The sequence below is a fragment of the Adiantum capillus-veneris genome, chromosome 13 (assembly GCF_014529385.1).
Source record: "Adiantum capillus-veneris isolate H3 chromosome 13, ASM1452938v2, whole genome shotgun sequence".
NCBI lineage: Eukaryota > Viridiplantae > Streptophyta > Polypodiopsida > Polypodiales > Pteridaceae > Adiantum > Adiantum capillus-veneris.
The window spans coordinates 87,550,818-87,564,445 of record NC_140943.1 but is presented as its reverse complement, the minus strand read 5'-3'; the positions used below and the strand labels follow the sequence as shown (position 1 = coordinate 87,564,445).

Sequence of the window (13,628 nt, the reverse complement as noted above, 5' to 3'; positions counted from 1 at the left end):
TATTAGACATAATGGGCATCCCATGTCCGAGTATAAATATCAAAACATTTTCACAATCAAGATCACCAAATGGGATGAAATTTGTATATCCAAGTAAGATTGGTGGCTCACATACTTTTTCTTTAGTTGTATGCCTTGTGACAATGGATCCATAGACTCCAAAGCTTGAAGAGAATGCAACCTTTGCTACCAGTACAAGTTGATCTCCAAGGCTATGATATTGTGATAAAAAAATTGTCAATGTAGCATGCCACAATCTCCAAGTAAGCCTTTTTTCCATGAGCACTTCTCTCCATTTGATGTTGGGGTAAAAGCCTCCATGCCTTGCCCGATCGACCATGCTATGGACGCCCGCCCACTAACCATCACCTTATTCTTGCACATACACCAAGAATAAGGAGCTCCTCACTTTTCAGGCTGACTCCACCCACACAACATCACTCTCTCCTTCTTCCCCTTCTTGCATGCACCACACACACGCATTTTGCATTGCACGATACTTTTCAACTGGTATCAGAGCTACGATTGGGCGATTGGCGTGTGCGACAATCTCCCAGGGCGATTGGCACAGAAGCGGTGAGCTTGCTAGCTATGGTGGAGCTAATTAGAGCTTGAACTCAAGCTTGGCAGCAGCAACACTCCCTTCCTCCTCTCATGTGCGCATTTTCCCTCTCGGCAACCTCATGGCGAAGGTCTCGGAAGCTTGACGCTTGCGATCGATTCCAAGATTGTGAGTGGTTGGAATCAAGAGAGGATGGTGGTAGATTTTGAATCTTGGAGCCTTGCGGTGATGGTAGATCTTGGATCCGGAGATTGATTGGTGTGGATCGATCAAAGTTCTTGGAGATTCGAGCTTCTTGGATCACTCGACACCTGCAGCCACGCTTGCACACAGATTGAGGAACTAATGATTCGGGAAAAAGCTAATGATTGGTAGATTTGAAGTTTTGTGTTGAGTTTGCATAGCAGTGAAACAGGGGGATGAGCTTGAAGCTCACACATTCGGGATTTGCAGAGACTATGCGCAAAACACTGAGGTAAGATTGGGAGGGTGAGCAAATCAAGTAATTGTAGCAAGTGAATCGAAGGCATTAGAAGCCAACCCGATAGCACTGTAGTCGAAGAACAAACCAAGGGAATCGATTGGGCAGCCCCTGCATCTCACAATGAGCTACGCATGGGTAGTGGCAATTGAGCAAAAAGTTCCACAACAAGAACAATTGGCATGGTGATTTGGTGGCCCATGCAGGTCTGTAGCGTAAGGAAAAGTGTGTGTATACACACACACACACACACACACACACACACACACACACACACATACAGACACACAGAGTAATCGAGCAACCATTGAGGGAAAATTGAAGCAGCAAATATAAGCTTCTACTGCAGCGCTACAACAAGAGAAGGGGAAGAGCATTATCCAAGGCAAAGAAAAGAAAGGCTTTGGAGTTGAGCAAAGAGATCCTTCTCCAAGGCAAAGCAAATGGGAAGGAAAGTACTCTGTGTTGCTCACACACACATACAAACACATAGAGTTGACAAAGAAGAACACAGAGCAAAAAATTGATTTTAATTAACCCAAGAGTGTGTGTAAGGGCACATTCACACACAATCTCGATCGACATTGGGAAGATAACACACGCAAGTTAGAACCCTGCGAGTTAGAAGCTCCCTTGGTGGAGAAGAAAAAAGAAAGAGATAGAAAGAGAACTTGAGAGTTTTCTTGGCTGCATCGAAATAGAAAGAAGCTTCGGCACAAGCGTCTGCAGGCACGGGCAAGTAAGCCCGGGTTTTTCCCAACATCGTCCCTACATCTTTTGGCGGTGATTTTTAAAAAAAATTCCGCGTTATTCTCGACATCAGCTCAACTCTCCACGGTGGCCTGTGCTCTTGACCTTAGCTCGCGGCATTGGAGAGCTATGACATCCCGATTGAGAGAGCTTCTCACCAATGGTTTCTTCTTGGCATCGGCGATTGGCATTACGCTTGACTTCGACATCGATTTAGACGGCTACGACGTCGGCACTTTCTTCTGGCGAAAAAAGGCAACATTGAGTACTTTCCCAGCCTTGAGCGAGAGTTGTCGGGCTCTCCTTTGGCCTAGCCTTCACCATCGACGACTACCCTCCCACGTGCTCATCGAGAGTGATTTGGCTCCGACGATTCCCCCCAACATCCTCAGTATTTTGGCTTCAACTTGGCAAGAGATAGACGAGTGATTGTGGCATCAAATCTCCTCTAGACTGCATCTAGAGCGGCTGGTCTTTGTAGTGTCTCCTTGTTGAACCCCCCCCCCCGGCGATTCGGCTTTGACAGTTCTCCGGCTCAAGCTTTGGTGGCACACACTGATGCATAACAGCTCTTACAGACCATTTCAAAGCAGTTTTTCCTATGAGCGCGGCTCTCGGACAACAATTTTGACCATAGGCTGCTGGTTGATTTTGTTATGTGTTTGATTTTTGATCGACGTGTTTTTCAACCAATGAGGTAGTGTGCCAATTTCTACGCAGCTTTTCTCACAGGTTGTGCAATCCTTGCATTGTAAATTATGCACCACATGTAGTGTTGATTTATTATTGTGTGGGGCATTCCAGAGGGTGGTTTTAGCACCAATTTGTGCAATTTATGCCATGTATGCATATGCGGATATATCTTGAGCTAGCTATATCTTGCAGGTAGCAGGTTCATAGGTTTACAACATCTTTTGGATAGGTACAGGTCCAAAGAGCCACTTGTTTAGGAGTGAGCCAATTTGCCACGGTTTTGGTAGTGCATGTATACCATATGTGGATCTGTTTATTGAGACACCAAGTGTCTTTTTCCCATGTAGTTTTGGTGAGATTTTTTGTGTTTTCACTCAATTTTCAGGGAAACTTTGCAGAATTTTTCCCAGATTCTTGCCATAATGCGTATCTGCAGCTTTACTCTCTGATGGTTTAGTGGTCGAGTTTCACTCCCACTTTGATAGATTTTTGTCAGCTTGCACACGAACTAGTGTTCTTATACACACTCTCTTAGGAGTGAGAGTTTCATATGCTCGTGTGGCTACATACATTGCCAGTCACAAGTTTCAACGGTTTTTTGCAAATTTTTGCAGGCAATTTCTCTTGTGGGATGCGTTTTGAGCTAGTTTGCTCCTCGTGGGGTTCACTATTCTTCAGTACCCCCATATATAACGTGCGTTCGGGGGATATTAAAAAACCCCTCTTTTAACATGTTAGAATGAATAAAATGATCCCTTATTTTAGGACTTTCTTTCAAAATTGAATATAAAAATCCTTATTTTAATGTATCTTTGTTTAATTACTTAAAATTTTTACATTTTAAAACCCCTCCTTTCGAACTCACATTATACATTAACATGATTACATAGTGCACCCCCGAGGTTTGCTCACTACTTGCATATATGGTTATGTGCTTTACGCTCGGTTGAGTTGTTTGTCCCATATTATGTGCTTGCATATAACAGATTGTGGAGTTGTTTTATGCATATGTGAGCATCCATTTTGACGCGATTGACCATGGGTTTCATGATTGTGTAGTGGTCGAGTGATCTCCCACTTTGTTGCGATTTGGTATGGTTTTGGAGATTGTACTTGAGTTTTTTGCTCAATTTACAAGGGAGCCTCATTAGGTGAAATTTGGACTCACAAAGGGGTCCGTTAAGGAGTTTGACTTTACCTCTCGCTACCAAAATGGACGCATGGATACATTTTTGCAAACAAACTCCAAAGTTGGCGGAGGTTTGACATTTAGAATGTCCTCTTCAAGCTCTATCTAGTGATCTATAGCACGCCATGAGATTCCTCATATTTTACAAGATTCTTTTTTTTATTCACTTAGATTCCGACAGACTTGTCACATCATAGGTGAATCAAAAAAAGAATCTTCTAAAATATAAGGAATCTCATGGCATGTTATATATCAATAGATAGAGCTTGAAGAGGACATTCTAACTGTCAAACCTCCGCCAACTTTGGAGTTTGTTTGCAAAAATTTATCCATGCGCCCGTTTTGGTAGAGAGAAGTAAAGTCAAACTGCTTAAAGGGCCCCTTTGTGAGTCCAAATTTCACCTAATGCTATCAGTTTTTTTCCAGGTTTTCTTGCCATACTTTGATTTCTTGGTGTAATGTACCCTACATTTTTCAATAAAACTATTTCATTTACTTTGAAAATATTTAAGGTTTGTATTTAAAGTCTCCTTTTGGAATTTTTTGAGCGGACGCTCATGCCCTTATTCACACACAATCCTATTGACACTAAAAAAATATTATTGTTCTAGAGAATGAACGTGTCATCTTGGAAACATCATCATGGGTGCTAATTCAGTTGAGGTACTAGCTATTTGAAATCAATCCTTATGCACATACTTCTCTTTGAGTGTTTGCACATTGCTGCGTGGGTGCTACATGAAAATCAGCCCACCATTTTTGGACACTCACTTCGATCCAACTAGTGGCCATTAGTACATTTCATGTAGCATTGGGTGGGTGCTACATGAAAACCAACCATGTTTGGACACGCATTTTGATCCAACTAGTGGCCATTGTTCCAATGTGTGTAGTTGAATTCCACATGTCCTTTGAGCTTGCTCATTGGAAGCTCACATCCTCTTTCCTTGGTTGGCCCAAGGCCTTTTTATCAAATGAACCTGGAGGTTGCTCCATGTCATCCAATTATTTGATGGCGGATTAGTGCACATCATACTACAATCAATCTCACACTGTTTAATATTGCAGCTCTCTCACACTTTTCAGATGCTAGGATATCACTTTTCATTTATATCAATTTTTAGAGCTAATCAAATTGACTGCTAGGGTGATGTCTATTCGCCACAACTGCATCTCAATGACCTACATTTGCATCCCACTAACCTATGTTTTCATTTCTAAATAGCAATACTATGGTACACTATAGTTGTTGACCTACTATTTGTGACACCAGTGCATCTCATCTCCGCGCTATGTGCCCTACCTCCAACTCACAATTGCCTCCCTATACTATCATCCCCATGAAAGACAAATTTGCAAGCCAACGTGTCATATTACTCTACATGACAAAAGTCATGGAACAGATGATGATCCATACAGTTATAGAGATGGGGCTAGACATGATCAACACGATAATGGAGATCCGGCTAGATATAATTGGCATGAGAGAAGTTTGAAAAGACAACTGTGCAAAGCAACACATGTGCTATATTAATCTATGTGGTAGAGCTGATAAAATAAATGATGATGGAGATTGTACTTCCATTGCCACAATGATGGAGATCGGGTTAGACATAATCAACATGAGAGAATTTATGAAGGACAAAGAGACCACGAAAGAAAGAATGAATATAGAAGGGATCATTGCCACATGGATGCAATGATTGGAGGACTCACATAGAGTATGATTATTTTAGGGATAGATACAATGGATATGCTGGTAGTGAGATGACAATGATGGACACAGATATCGGAGCACGAGGGGTCGAGATGATAGAAACCCTAGCTCTTGAAAAGGACATCAACCACTGTTAAGCTGTTTAATGTTTATTGAGTAAGTGACATGGGGCATGACTGCTTGGGAGATTTCATGATGAAAAGAAATGGATTATGCATGTGTTGCAAACTACCACACATTATATGATTGCTAATACATGAACAATAGACATGATCGAAATATGAAAGACGAAGAGACTATGATAGAGAGGATGAATGTAGAAGAAATTAGAGCCACAAGGAAGGTGATTGAAGGACTCGTAGCAGGACAAGAGGGATTGAAATGATAGAAATGCTAGCTCTTCAAAAGGGCATCATTGTATGAACTTGAGATGTTCAATGTTTACCAAGGTAGGATTTCACGTGTCATGGATCATGGTTTCTTTGTGCAACTTGCAAGCTTTCATGACTGAAAGAAAGAGACTGTGTATGTGTCACAAAAGATGATTTGATCAAGAGACATGTGTTAAGTTGTTTCTACGACTTGGAATACCATCAATTTTTCCATGAAAGATATGGAAAAAAGACAGGGCAAAATCTTCAACTGAAGAAAAAATGTCTTCAAATGAGGAATCAAATTCCTTTGATATGAATAAGTCTTTAATAGGTCGCAAAGGGCTTTCCAAGATCGTCATCCTAGAGGAGAATGAAAATGGCTCTTTAGGAGACCACTATTTAGATAATGTGCTCACGTGAGAAATGGGAAGCTAAGCACTTAGAAATGTCAAGATTCTTGGAAGTGAGGGATTCTCCCAATTATGATGTTGATGGATCTCGACACAAGTATCAAGACAAAGATGTTGAAGAGGACTTGAAATTGAGCTTAATGAGGATGAACCAGCTTTCTTTAGAGGGAAAACAAGGTAGTCCATTTATAGGTCACCTATGAAAACCATAAGAAATCTAGATGGAGAGCTACTGGTTATAAATTAACCATGGGAATGAGTCAAGCAAGTATTAAGAGTGATAATGTTGCAAATAAACCAGTGCAGCCACTCAGTCTTTTCGCTACCAATGGACAACACTTAGGAGACATTGCATGGTGACAATAGCCTATATATGGTGACAATACAAGACAGAGGGGCAATGAGGCTGCTCCATGCAGGAGTCGAGGTGGGGATAATCATTCAAGGATATGATAGCAATGTGTTCCAGAGATACAAGCAATATTCAAGGTTTGTAATCTGCTTCTAAATCTTCATGCCTATGCATTTTCTTGGTCGACACAGCCGATCTATGAGGCGGGGCAGGACTTCTGATCCTTATTACTTTTGAGGAGACATAGTGCTAACTCTCCACTTGTATGGAACTTCTGTGTGACGTGCACTGCTTGATCTACAATGTTTCTCTTTTTATTATTGCATGATGCATAGTTTAACTACTCATATTGTTCTATTGTAACTCAAAAATAGTGGAGCCTCTGCATTCCAAAGTCACACACGATACCACTGCTCGTTATCTAGGTCAGTAGTATATTTCAATCTTTATAATTTTCCATTGGTTGTTGTTCATTAGTTTTACAATATTTTCTTGCTTATTGTCGTACTTTCTTTTATTCACATCTTAATATCATTGCCAAAACCCCTATCAGACATAAACTCGGCATAAACCAACCACATAAATGAGTCTATCTAGCAAGTAAAAGTGATTATTGTTGCAAATAAACACGTGTAACCAATTGGTATTTTCGCTGCCAATGAACAGTAGTTAGGAGACATTGCATGGTGACAAAAGACCATATATGGCCGGCTTGGTGATGCAAAGAAATGTTGTGCAAAGAGGACCGTGGTAAGCAGATAGTGGGGGCATTCATGTAAGGTGGTGGTATACTTTGAAATTTTCTTCTTTATTGATAGCAAGGCCAACGAAGCAAGACTAGTTAGAATGTCCATAGAGAAAGAAGAAGAAGAAGGAGAATACATGGAAACTTTTAGGGTGGGTTCAGACTAGGCGGCGGAAGAAAAATGGAAAGGGGCGTCGATCCTCCATAGCGAAATTTAATTGGTTGGAGTTGAGGCACTCTTCCGCCGGGCCCTCCATTTTTCTTCCGACCCCCTCGGGAAGAGTGGATGACCTCTCTCAGTCCCCTTCACTTTTTCACGTTTCCTCGTCCACACTGTTCACACTAGGCGACGACAGATTTACGAAGGCTTGTTTCTTCCGCCGGTTTAGTCTACACCCAGCCTTAAACATGGAACATTCTTAAGGGACCTCGTGTGTGCATGTGCGTGTGTGTGTGTGTGTATGAGAGAGAGAGAGAGAGAGAGAGAGAGAGAGAGAGAGAGAGAGAGAGAGAGAGAGAGAGAGAGAGAGAGAGAGAGAGAGAGAGAGAGAGAGAGAGAGAGAGAGAGAGAGAGAGAGAGAAGAAGAAGAAGAAGAAGAAGAAGAAGAGGATAGAGCTTTTAATTATAGGAATCTGACGGAACTCGAAACGTATTCGAGACACTTGAGAGAGAGAGAGAGAGAGAGAGAGAGAGAGAGAGAGAGAGAGAGAGAGAGAGAGAGAGAGAGAGAGAGAGAGAGAGAGAGAGAGAGAGAGAGAGCAGAAGAAGAGTTTTAAACCAAACAGGGCAAGCTGAGATTTACATCCTGTGGACCACATCGGTGACGAGAATTAGGAGGAGACGGTGGAGGAGGGGGGCCGGTTGCAGAAGCTGGAAGCTTGGGGATGGTGATGGTGATAATACCATTCACATACGTAGATTTAGCTGCCTCTGTCCTCGCAATCGCTGGCAGCCGCGCTCTCCAATTGCCTCCACTATTCAGCTTGAGCATGGCCCTTATTTTCTCATGCCCTCTCAGAGTCACCTTCACCGCTCCTGGCACTATCTCGACCGCCTCGGCAACAACATCGGTCTGGCTCAGGCCGGCTTGTCGCACCATAAACTTATAGCGCTCCCTGCTCTCTTCTATCTCCACATTTGTGTCTTCTGCAAATGGTAGGTCTAACCACTTGCAAAACACATGGGGTAAGCGCTTGAGTTGCTTTGGTTGTCTGGGCCCGCCGGCGCCAACGACATGGCTGGGGCTGCTGGTGTCGAGCTTTAGTAGGCTGTGTGCTGGGGATTGGATGAAGGTGCTCATTGTAGGAAGCGACTGTGAAAGCTAGAGGAAGCTACAATTCAAGTCATAGCAAAATTAAGGTAAATCAAGGGGATTGTGGATTTTGCATCAATTGTAGTTGCGAACGCGGCGACCAAAGCCGCCTGGACGGGATCCTAACAGGTTGTGAATGCCAAAGTCTGCAGAACAGCAAAGCTCAAGATATTAATAGCCAATTAGTCCTCAAGAGGAAGCTTCGGAGAAGGGCTGCAGATGGGATGCATATGTGGGATTATTATATATGATCTTTGCAAGAATAAGAGAGCCTTGCCGTTGTTGATGATGAGTTCCAATTAAAGAAAAGATAGTTTTGGGGTTTTTTTTTTTGGGGGGGGGGGGGAATACCTCAAAAAGAACAAGAGAGGTGTCAATATGTGTGTTCGTGTGTGTGTGTGTGTGTGAGTGAGAGAGAGAGAGAGAGAGAGAGAGTGTTCTGTTAAAGCTTATTTTTCACCTCCATAGGACTAGAACACTATTGACGTCTGATGAACCTTATCTTTCACCTCAACACACACTATAGTGATAATATTCCTGCCTTTGCGTATACTCAACAACCCTTGGTCTCAACATTATTCTTGACTAGCATATACGCCAAAGCCTTTTTGCCTTTGTAGGCTATTAGACAATATAAAGTTTGTAAGCGTGCCTCTTAAAGAACACCTTTGTGTTGTCCATAATGATGGTAAAGGTTGCAATAAAGAATAAAAGTGGAAGAACATATTCTCAAGCTTGATTTGATTGTGATGGGCTTATAAAAGTCTTAAATTCTTTTGAACCTTGGCTCCTATCAATCATGATTAGACAATTCTCACGACAACTCTTGGATCGTTTACTTTACGTAAAAAACTACTATAGTGCATGCATTCAAGGGATATTATTAAGATCCTCACTCGATCACAATAGTTGTTAATACTATTCACCCACAATTGTGAGTTTTGCAAAAAAAAAATCCTTATTTATGATCCATTCAGCCCAGAGCCACCACTTCATAGCCTTCAGACTTGCTGTGCTCAATCGATAGTGTTATATTTTATGGGTAGATGGATGTCGGCTCAAGGTTTATGGGATTGGGCAGTAGTGGCGACAAAAGACAAGATTGTGATTTGCCAGTTCACAGCGGTAGGAAAAGGCTTCTATGTGGTAGGTTGTGCTTCATAGCAAACAATACAGGAGCTGGTTATGAGAGGAGGTGTTTGGGGGGCTTCTTTCTTTGCGTATGCTATGCCTTGGTGGACGTTCAAGTTTAATCCTAGTGAAGAGTTTATGGACTTCTGCCCGATGTGGGTTACTTTCAAGGACTTCCCTATCTGGCTTCATAACCATGTTGATTGATCCATCGCTTCTATGCTGGTGGCCGAGTGCAAGCCCCTTCTTCTTCCCTCCTCCATGGCCTTCCCCTCCCCTAGCTCTGATACCAGTATAAGGCCTAGGGTAATTGAACCTGGGATCCTCCTCCCTACCGCCCCTTATATATGCTAGCTTCTAGCACTTGCCCTAAGCGGATCCCCAGTCCGCACTCGTCCAGCCGGCCCTTGGCCTAGGTCCTTGACCCCCTAGGTTGGTGGGCCCTGCCCCGTAGGACCCTTGTCATGCACACTTAGTGGTTATGTACTTTATGGGCCAATGGATGTCATCCCAAGGCCTTTGGTATTGGGTGATAGAGGTGACAAACACAAAGGACAAGATTTGATGGTGGGGAAAGGCCTTTATGTTGTAGAGTGTACTTCTGAGCAAATTGTCCAAGATTTGATCATCAAAGGACGCATTTGGGGAGTGTCCCATTTTTCTTATGTGATGCCTTGGATGCCCAAATTTTGCCCAAGTGAGGATTTTATGAACTAATTCTTGGTATGGGTGACTCTCAGTAACCTCCCTATCTAGCTCCAAAAACATGTGGACCTCGTTGCTGCTAGTGTTTTTCATTCTGAAGTGATAGCGGGATTGGATGTAAAGGTTTGCTTACTATGGAATATGAGCATGTCCATCGTGAAATATCTGGTTCTTAATATGGGTAGGTTGGGAACTTTCAAGCAAGAGTGGGTGTTTGCATCTTTTTTCAATGCTTGTTACAAATGCGATAGAATGCGTCATTATGATCGATGTTGTACCGAGGCAAAAATTATGTGCCATTAGGAGGTTAAGATAACTTGGAGGCATGCTACCTAGGATGCCAAACCACAAGAGAGGGATAGGAAGCCAACCAGAGCAGCTAAGAAATGACTAGAGAGGAGGTTTCTAAGAGAGCATCACTAAGGAACATGACTAGGATATGACTCAGGGGAGGTGGGTAAGGAGACTGACTTGTAGGAGACTCTAAGTGAGAACGGATGACCCTCTGTGGAGGCCATGACTACCATTAGAAAAGAGACGAAGATCCCACCAAAGGAGATGCAAGATAACCTGAGCTGGGGAGTTAACTCTACAAGTGATTCTTGGGATGAAAACTAGACCTCATCAACCATATTATTAAGGTTAAGGGTAAGAAGACCAACACTTGCATTGTTAGCTTACTTAAGTAGAGGAAGAAGGGAAGATGAATATGTGAGTTCTTGCTATCAGTAGGTAGTGGTGGTCAAGGGGACTGCTAGGATAGGGCTCTTTCCTTGGTGGAAACCCCAAGACAATTTTCATTGGCTGCCTATGGTCTCAAGGTGGCTCCCTTTGTTAGTCGATGTATGGGAAGTTTGTATGGGATGGTCGTATGGTTTGGTTGGGTCAGGTGTTAGTAGATACCATGGCTTGACTAAAGCATGGATTTCATTGTAACTTTTTTTGTTTTGTGATATATATACACTCACTATTGTGAGTTTGGGGGAAAACAAGATGCTTGGTCTTAGGACCATGCTTGAATCCATATGAGTTTTCCCCCAAATTTTCAATTCAAATTTTTGATAATGATCAACTTTTTTTCCCTATTTTAAAATCTCTCTATATGATTAGTTTTTTCCCCTATTTTAAAATCTCTCTATATAACTTGAGTAACTCACTATTTATAGTTGGATTGATGACCAATTTCCCTCTCTCTCTCTCTCTCTCTCTCTCTCTCTCTCTCTCTCTCTCTCTCTCTCTCTCTCTCTCAGACTCAGACAAACACACATCAACTCTATCACATCATTGGCAACCATTACAAATCAGCTCATTGGATTTCAATAAGGTACTCCCCACCAAATGTTTTGTGTTTTGATGCAAATTATGTGTATGGTATGTTCCTATGTGTGTATGCATACCTATATGTTTTTATGTTTATATGTTGTACATATGTTTGAAGATGAAAGAGAGAAGGAGAAAAAAAATTTAACAATGCATTCATTCCTTCTTTTTCTTTGCTTGAGTTCTCCGATCCATTTTCTGCGTGGAATCCTGCTTCAAATCACGTAGTGAAGATAAGTTCTTTGTGTTGTAGGAATAATCTTGAGAAAACTCAAAGAATTATAAGAAGAAGAAAGATCTCTTCTTCTCTATCTCCCAAAATCTAAGAAACAAGCTATATTCATCTCTCAAACTCTCTCTCTCTCTCTCTCTCTCTCTCTCTCTCTCTCTCTCTCTCTCTCTCTCTCTCTCTCTCTCTCTCTCTCTCTCTCTCGCCCCCCCCAAGACAGCTCCCCCTTCACCTGACCCCCCTTAGATATTGTTTTTTGTTCTTTCCCTTCTTCCTTCCACCCCTTGATGGACCCTCAGTCCCTAGCTGATATGTATATAACACCTTCACCTCAAAGGATTGATGTAATGTTTTTTTTGGTCCCATGGGTCATATCTAACCTTCATGGATAATTAAATCTACTTATCTCTCTCTCTCTTTCTCTCTCTCTCTCTCTCTCTCTCACTCTGTATGTCTTTCTCTCTCTCTCTCATCATAGAGAGTCTTTTACAAGAGATGGAGAAGCATTGCAGTCAAAGCACTGCACCTTAGAAGCTTGATATTGAATATTGTTACCTTCAACAAATTCTTGCTGGTATCTAAACAAGTGCCCATACATGCCATGAAAATTGATACATCTATCACATAGACAAGTTGTAAACTAAGATAGGACATGTGATAAATGCTAAAATTCATTGACATTGTTGTCATAGGTGGAGTAGTCAGGATTTTTGAGACAAAGATAGAGATAGAGAGACAAAGAGAGAGAGAGAGAGGACTTGGATGGGAAGTTCTTGCTGAGTTTTGTTTTTAGAAATATTGTCTCTTGGAATGTGATCATTGTAGATATGCCAATCATGGTTGTGGCAAGAAAGGCTGACAAAGAATTGGCTTCCTGCTAATTGCCTCTTTTTTTAGAGACTAGAAACTCACCTCACATTCTAAGGTCCATACAAGTTTCACTCCCTTCTGGGTAGTTCATATAGAATTGCCTTTATTGCAAACATATGAGTGAATCTTCTGTAAAAACTAATATACCCGAGGAATGAGCTCAACACAGACACATTTGTTAGTGATCTTGCATACTAGACACATCGGACTTGTCTTCACAGACTTGTCTTCAACCATCTCAATCTCATTTCTAGACACAAAATGCCATAGAAGCTATCCCTTCTAGACTGAAAATACTAATTTGAAGGGATTCATACAAATCCGCTTTTCTCATCTCTCAACCCCCTTTGAAGAAAAGGAGATGTATATCCTCAATTGGAAACACAATAATTTCATCCACAAATATTTCCAAGAACTTGTGCAAAAACTCACCAAAAAAATCCAATAAGGTTGTTGGAGCATTGCATAATCCAAATGGAAATACTAAGTACATAAAAGCTCCCCATTCAATGACGAATGTTGTTTTGGCTCTATCCTCTGTTGCTATCCTTATCTGATTGTAGCCATTATATTTGTTTATGAAATTGTACATCTTGTGGCCAACAATATCATCTAGAATCATGTTAGTAAATGGAATAAGAAATGGGTCCTTAATGGTCTGAGCATTAAGATTTTGATAAAATCGACATAGACCCTCAGCTTCTGATTCTTCTTTAGAACAACCACTATAAAAAACAAGTTGTCATTGCTTGCGACTTCTGTAATGAATCCTGCTTTTAGTAAATTT

At 41.6% G+C, this 13,628-nt stretch overlaps 1 protein-coding gene across 1 annotated transcript; it reads right to left on the bottom strand.

The window, feature by feature from the left end:
- Window positions 1–7,161: 7,161 nt before the first annotated feature.
- LOC147444401 (uncharacterized) lies at window positions 7,162–8,904 on the bottom strand. The gene has a single exon (XM_086527030.1). The coding sequence runs from the start codon at window positions 8,572–8,574 to the stop codon at window positions 8,047–8,049; it is 528 nt and encodes a 175-aa protein (XP_086383156.1). The 5' UTR covers window positions 8,575–8,904; the 3' UTR covers window positions 7,162–8,046.
- Between the last annotated feature and the right edge of the window lie 4,724 nt (window positions 8,905–13,628).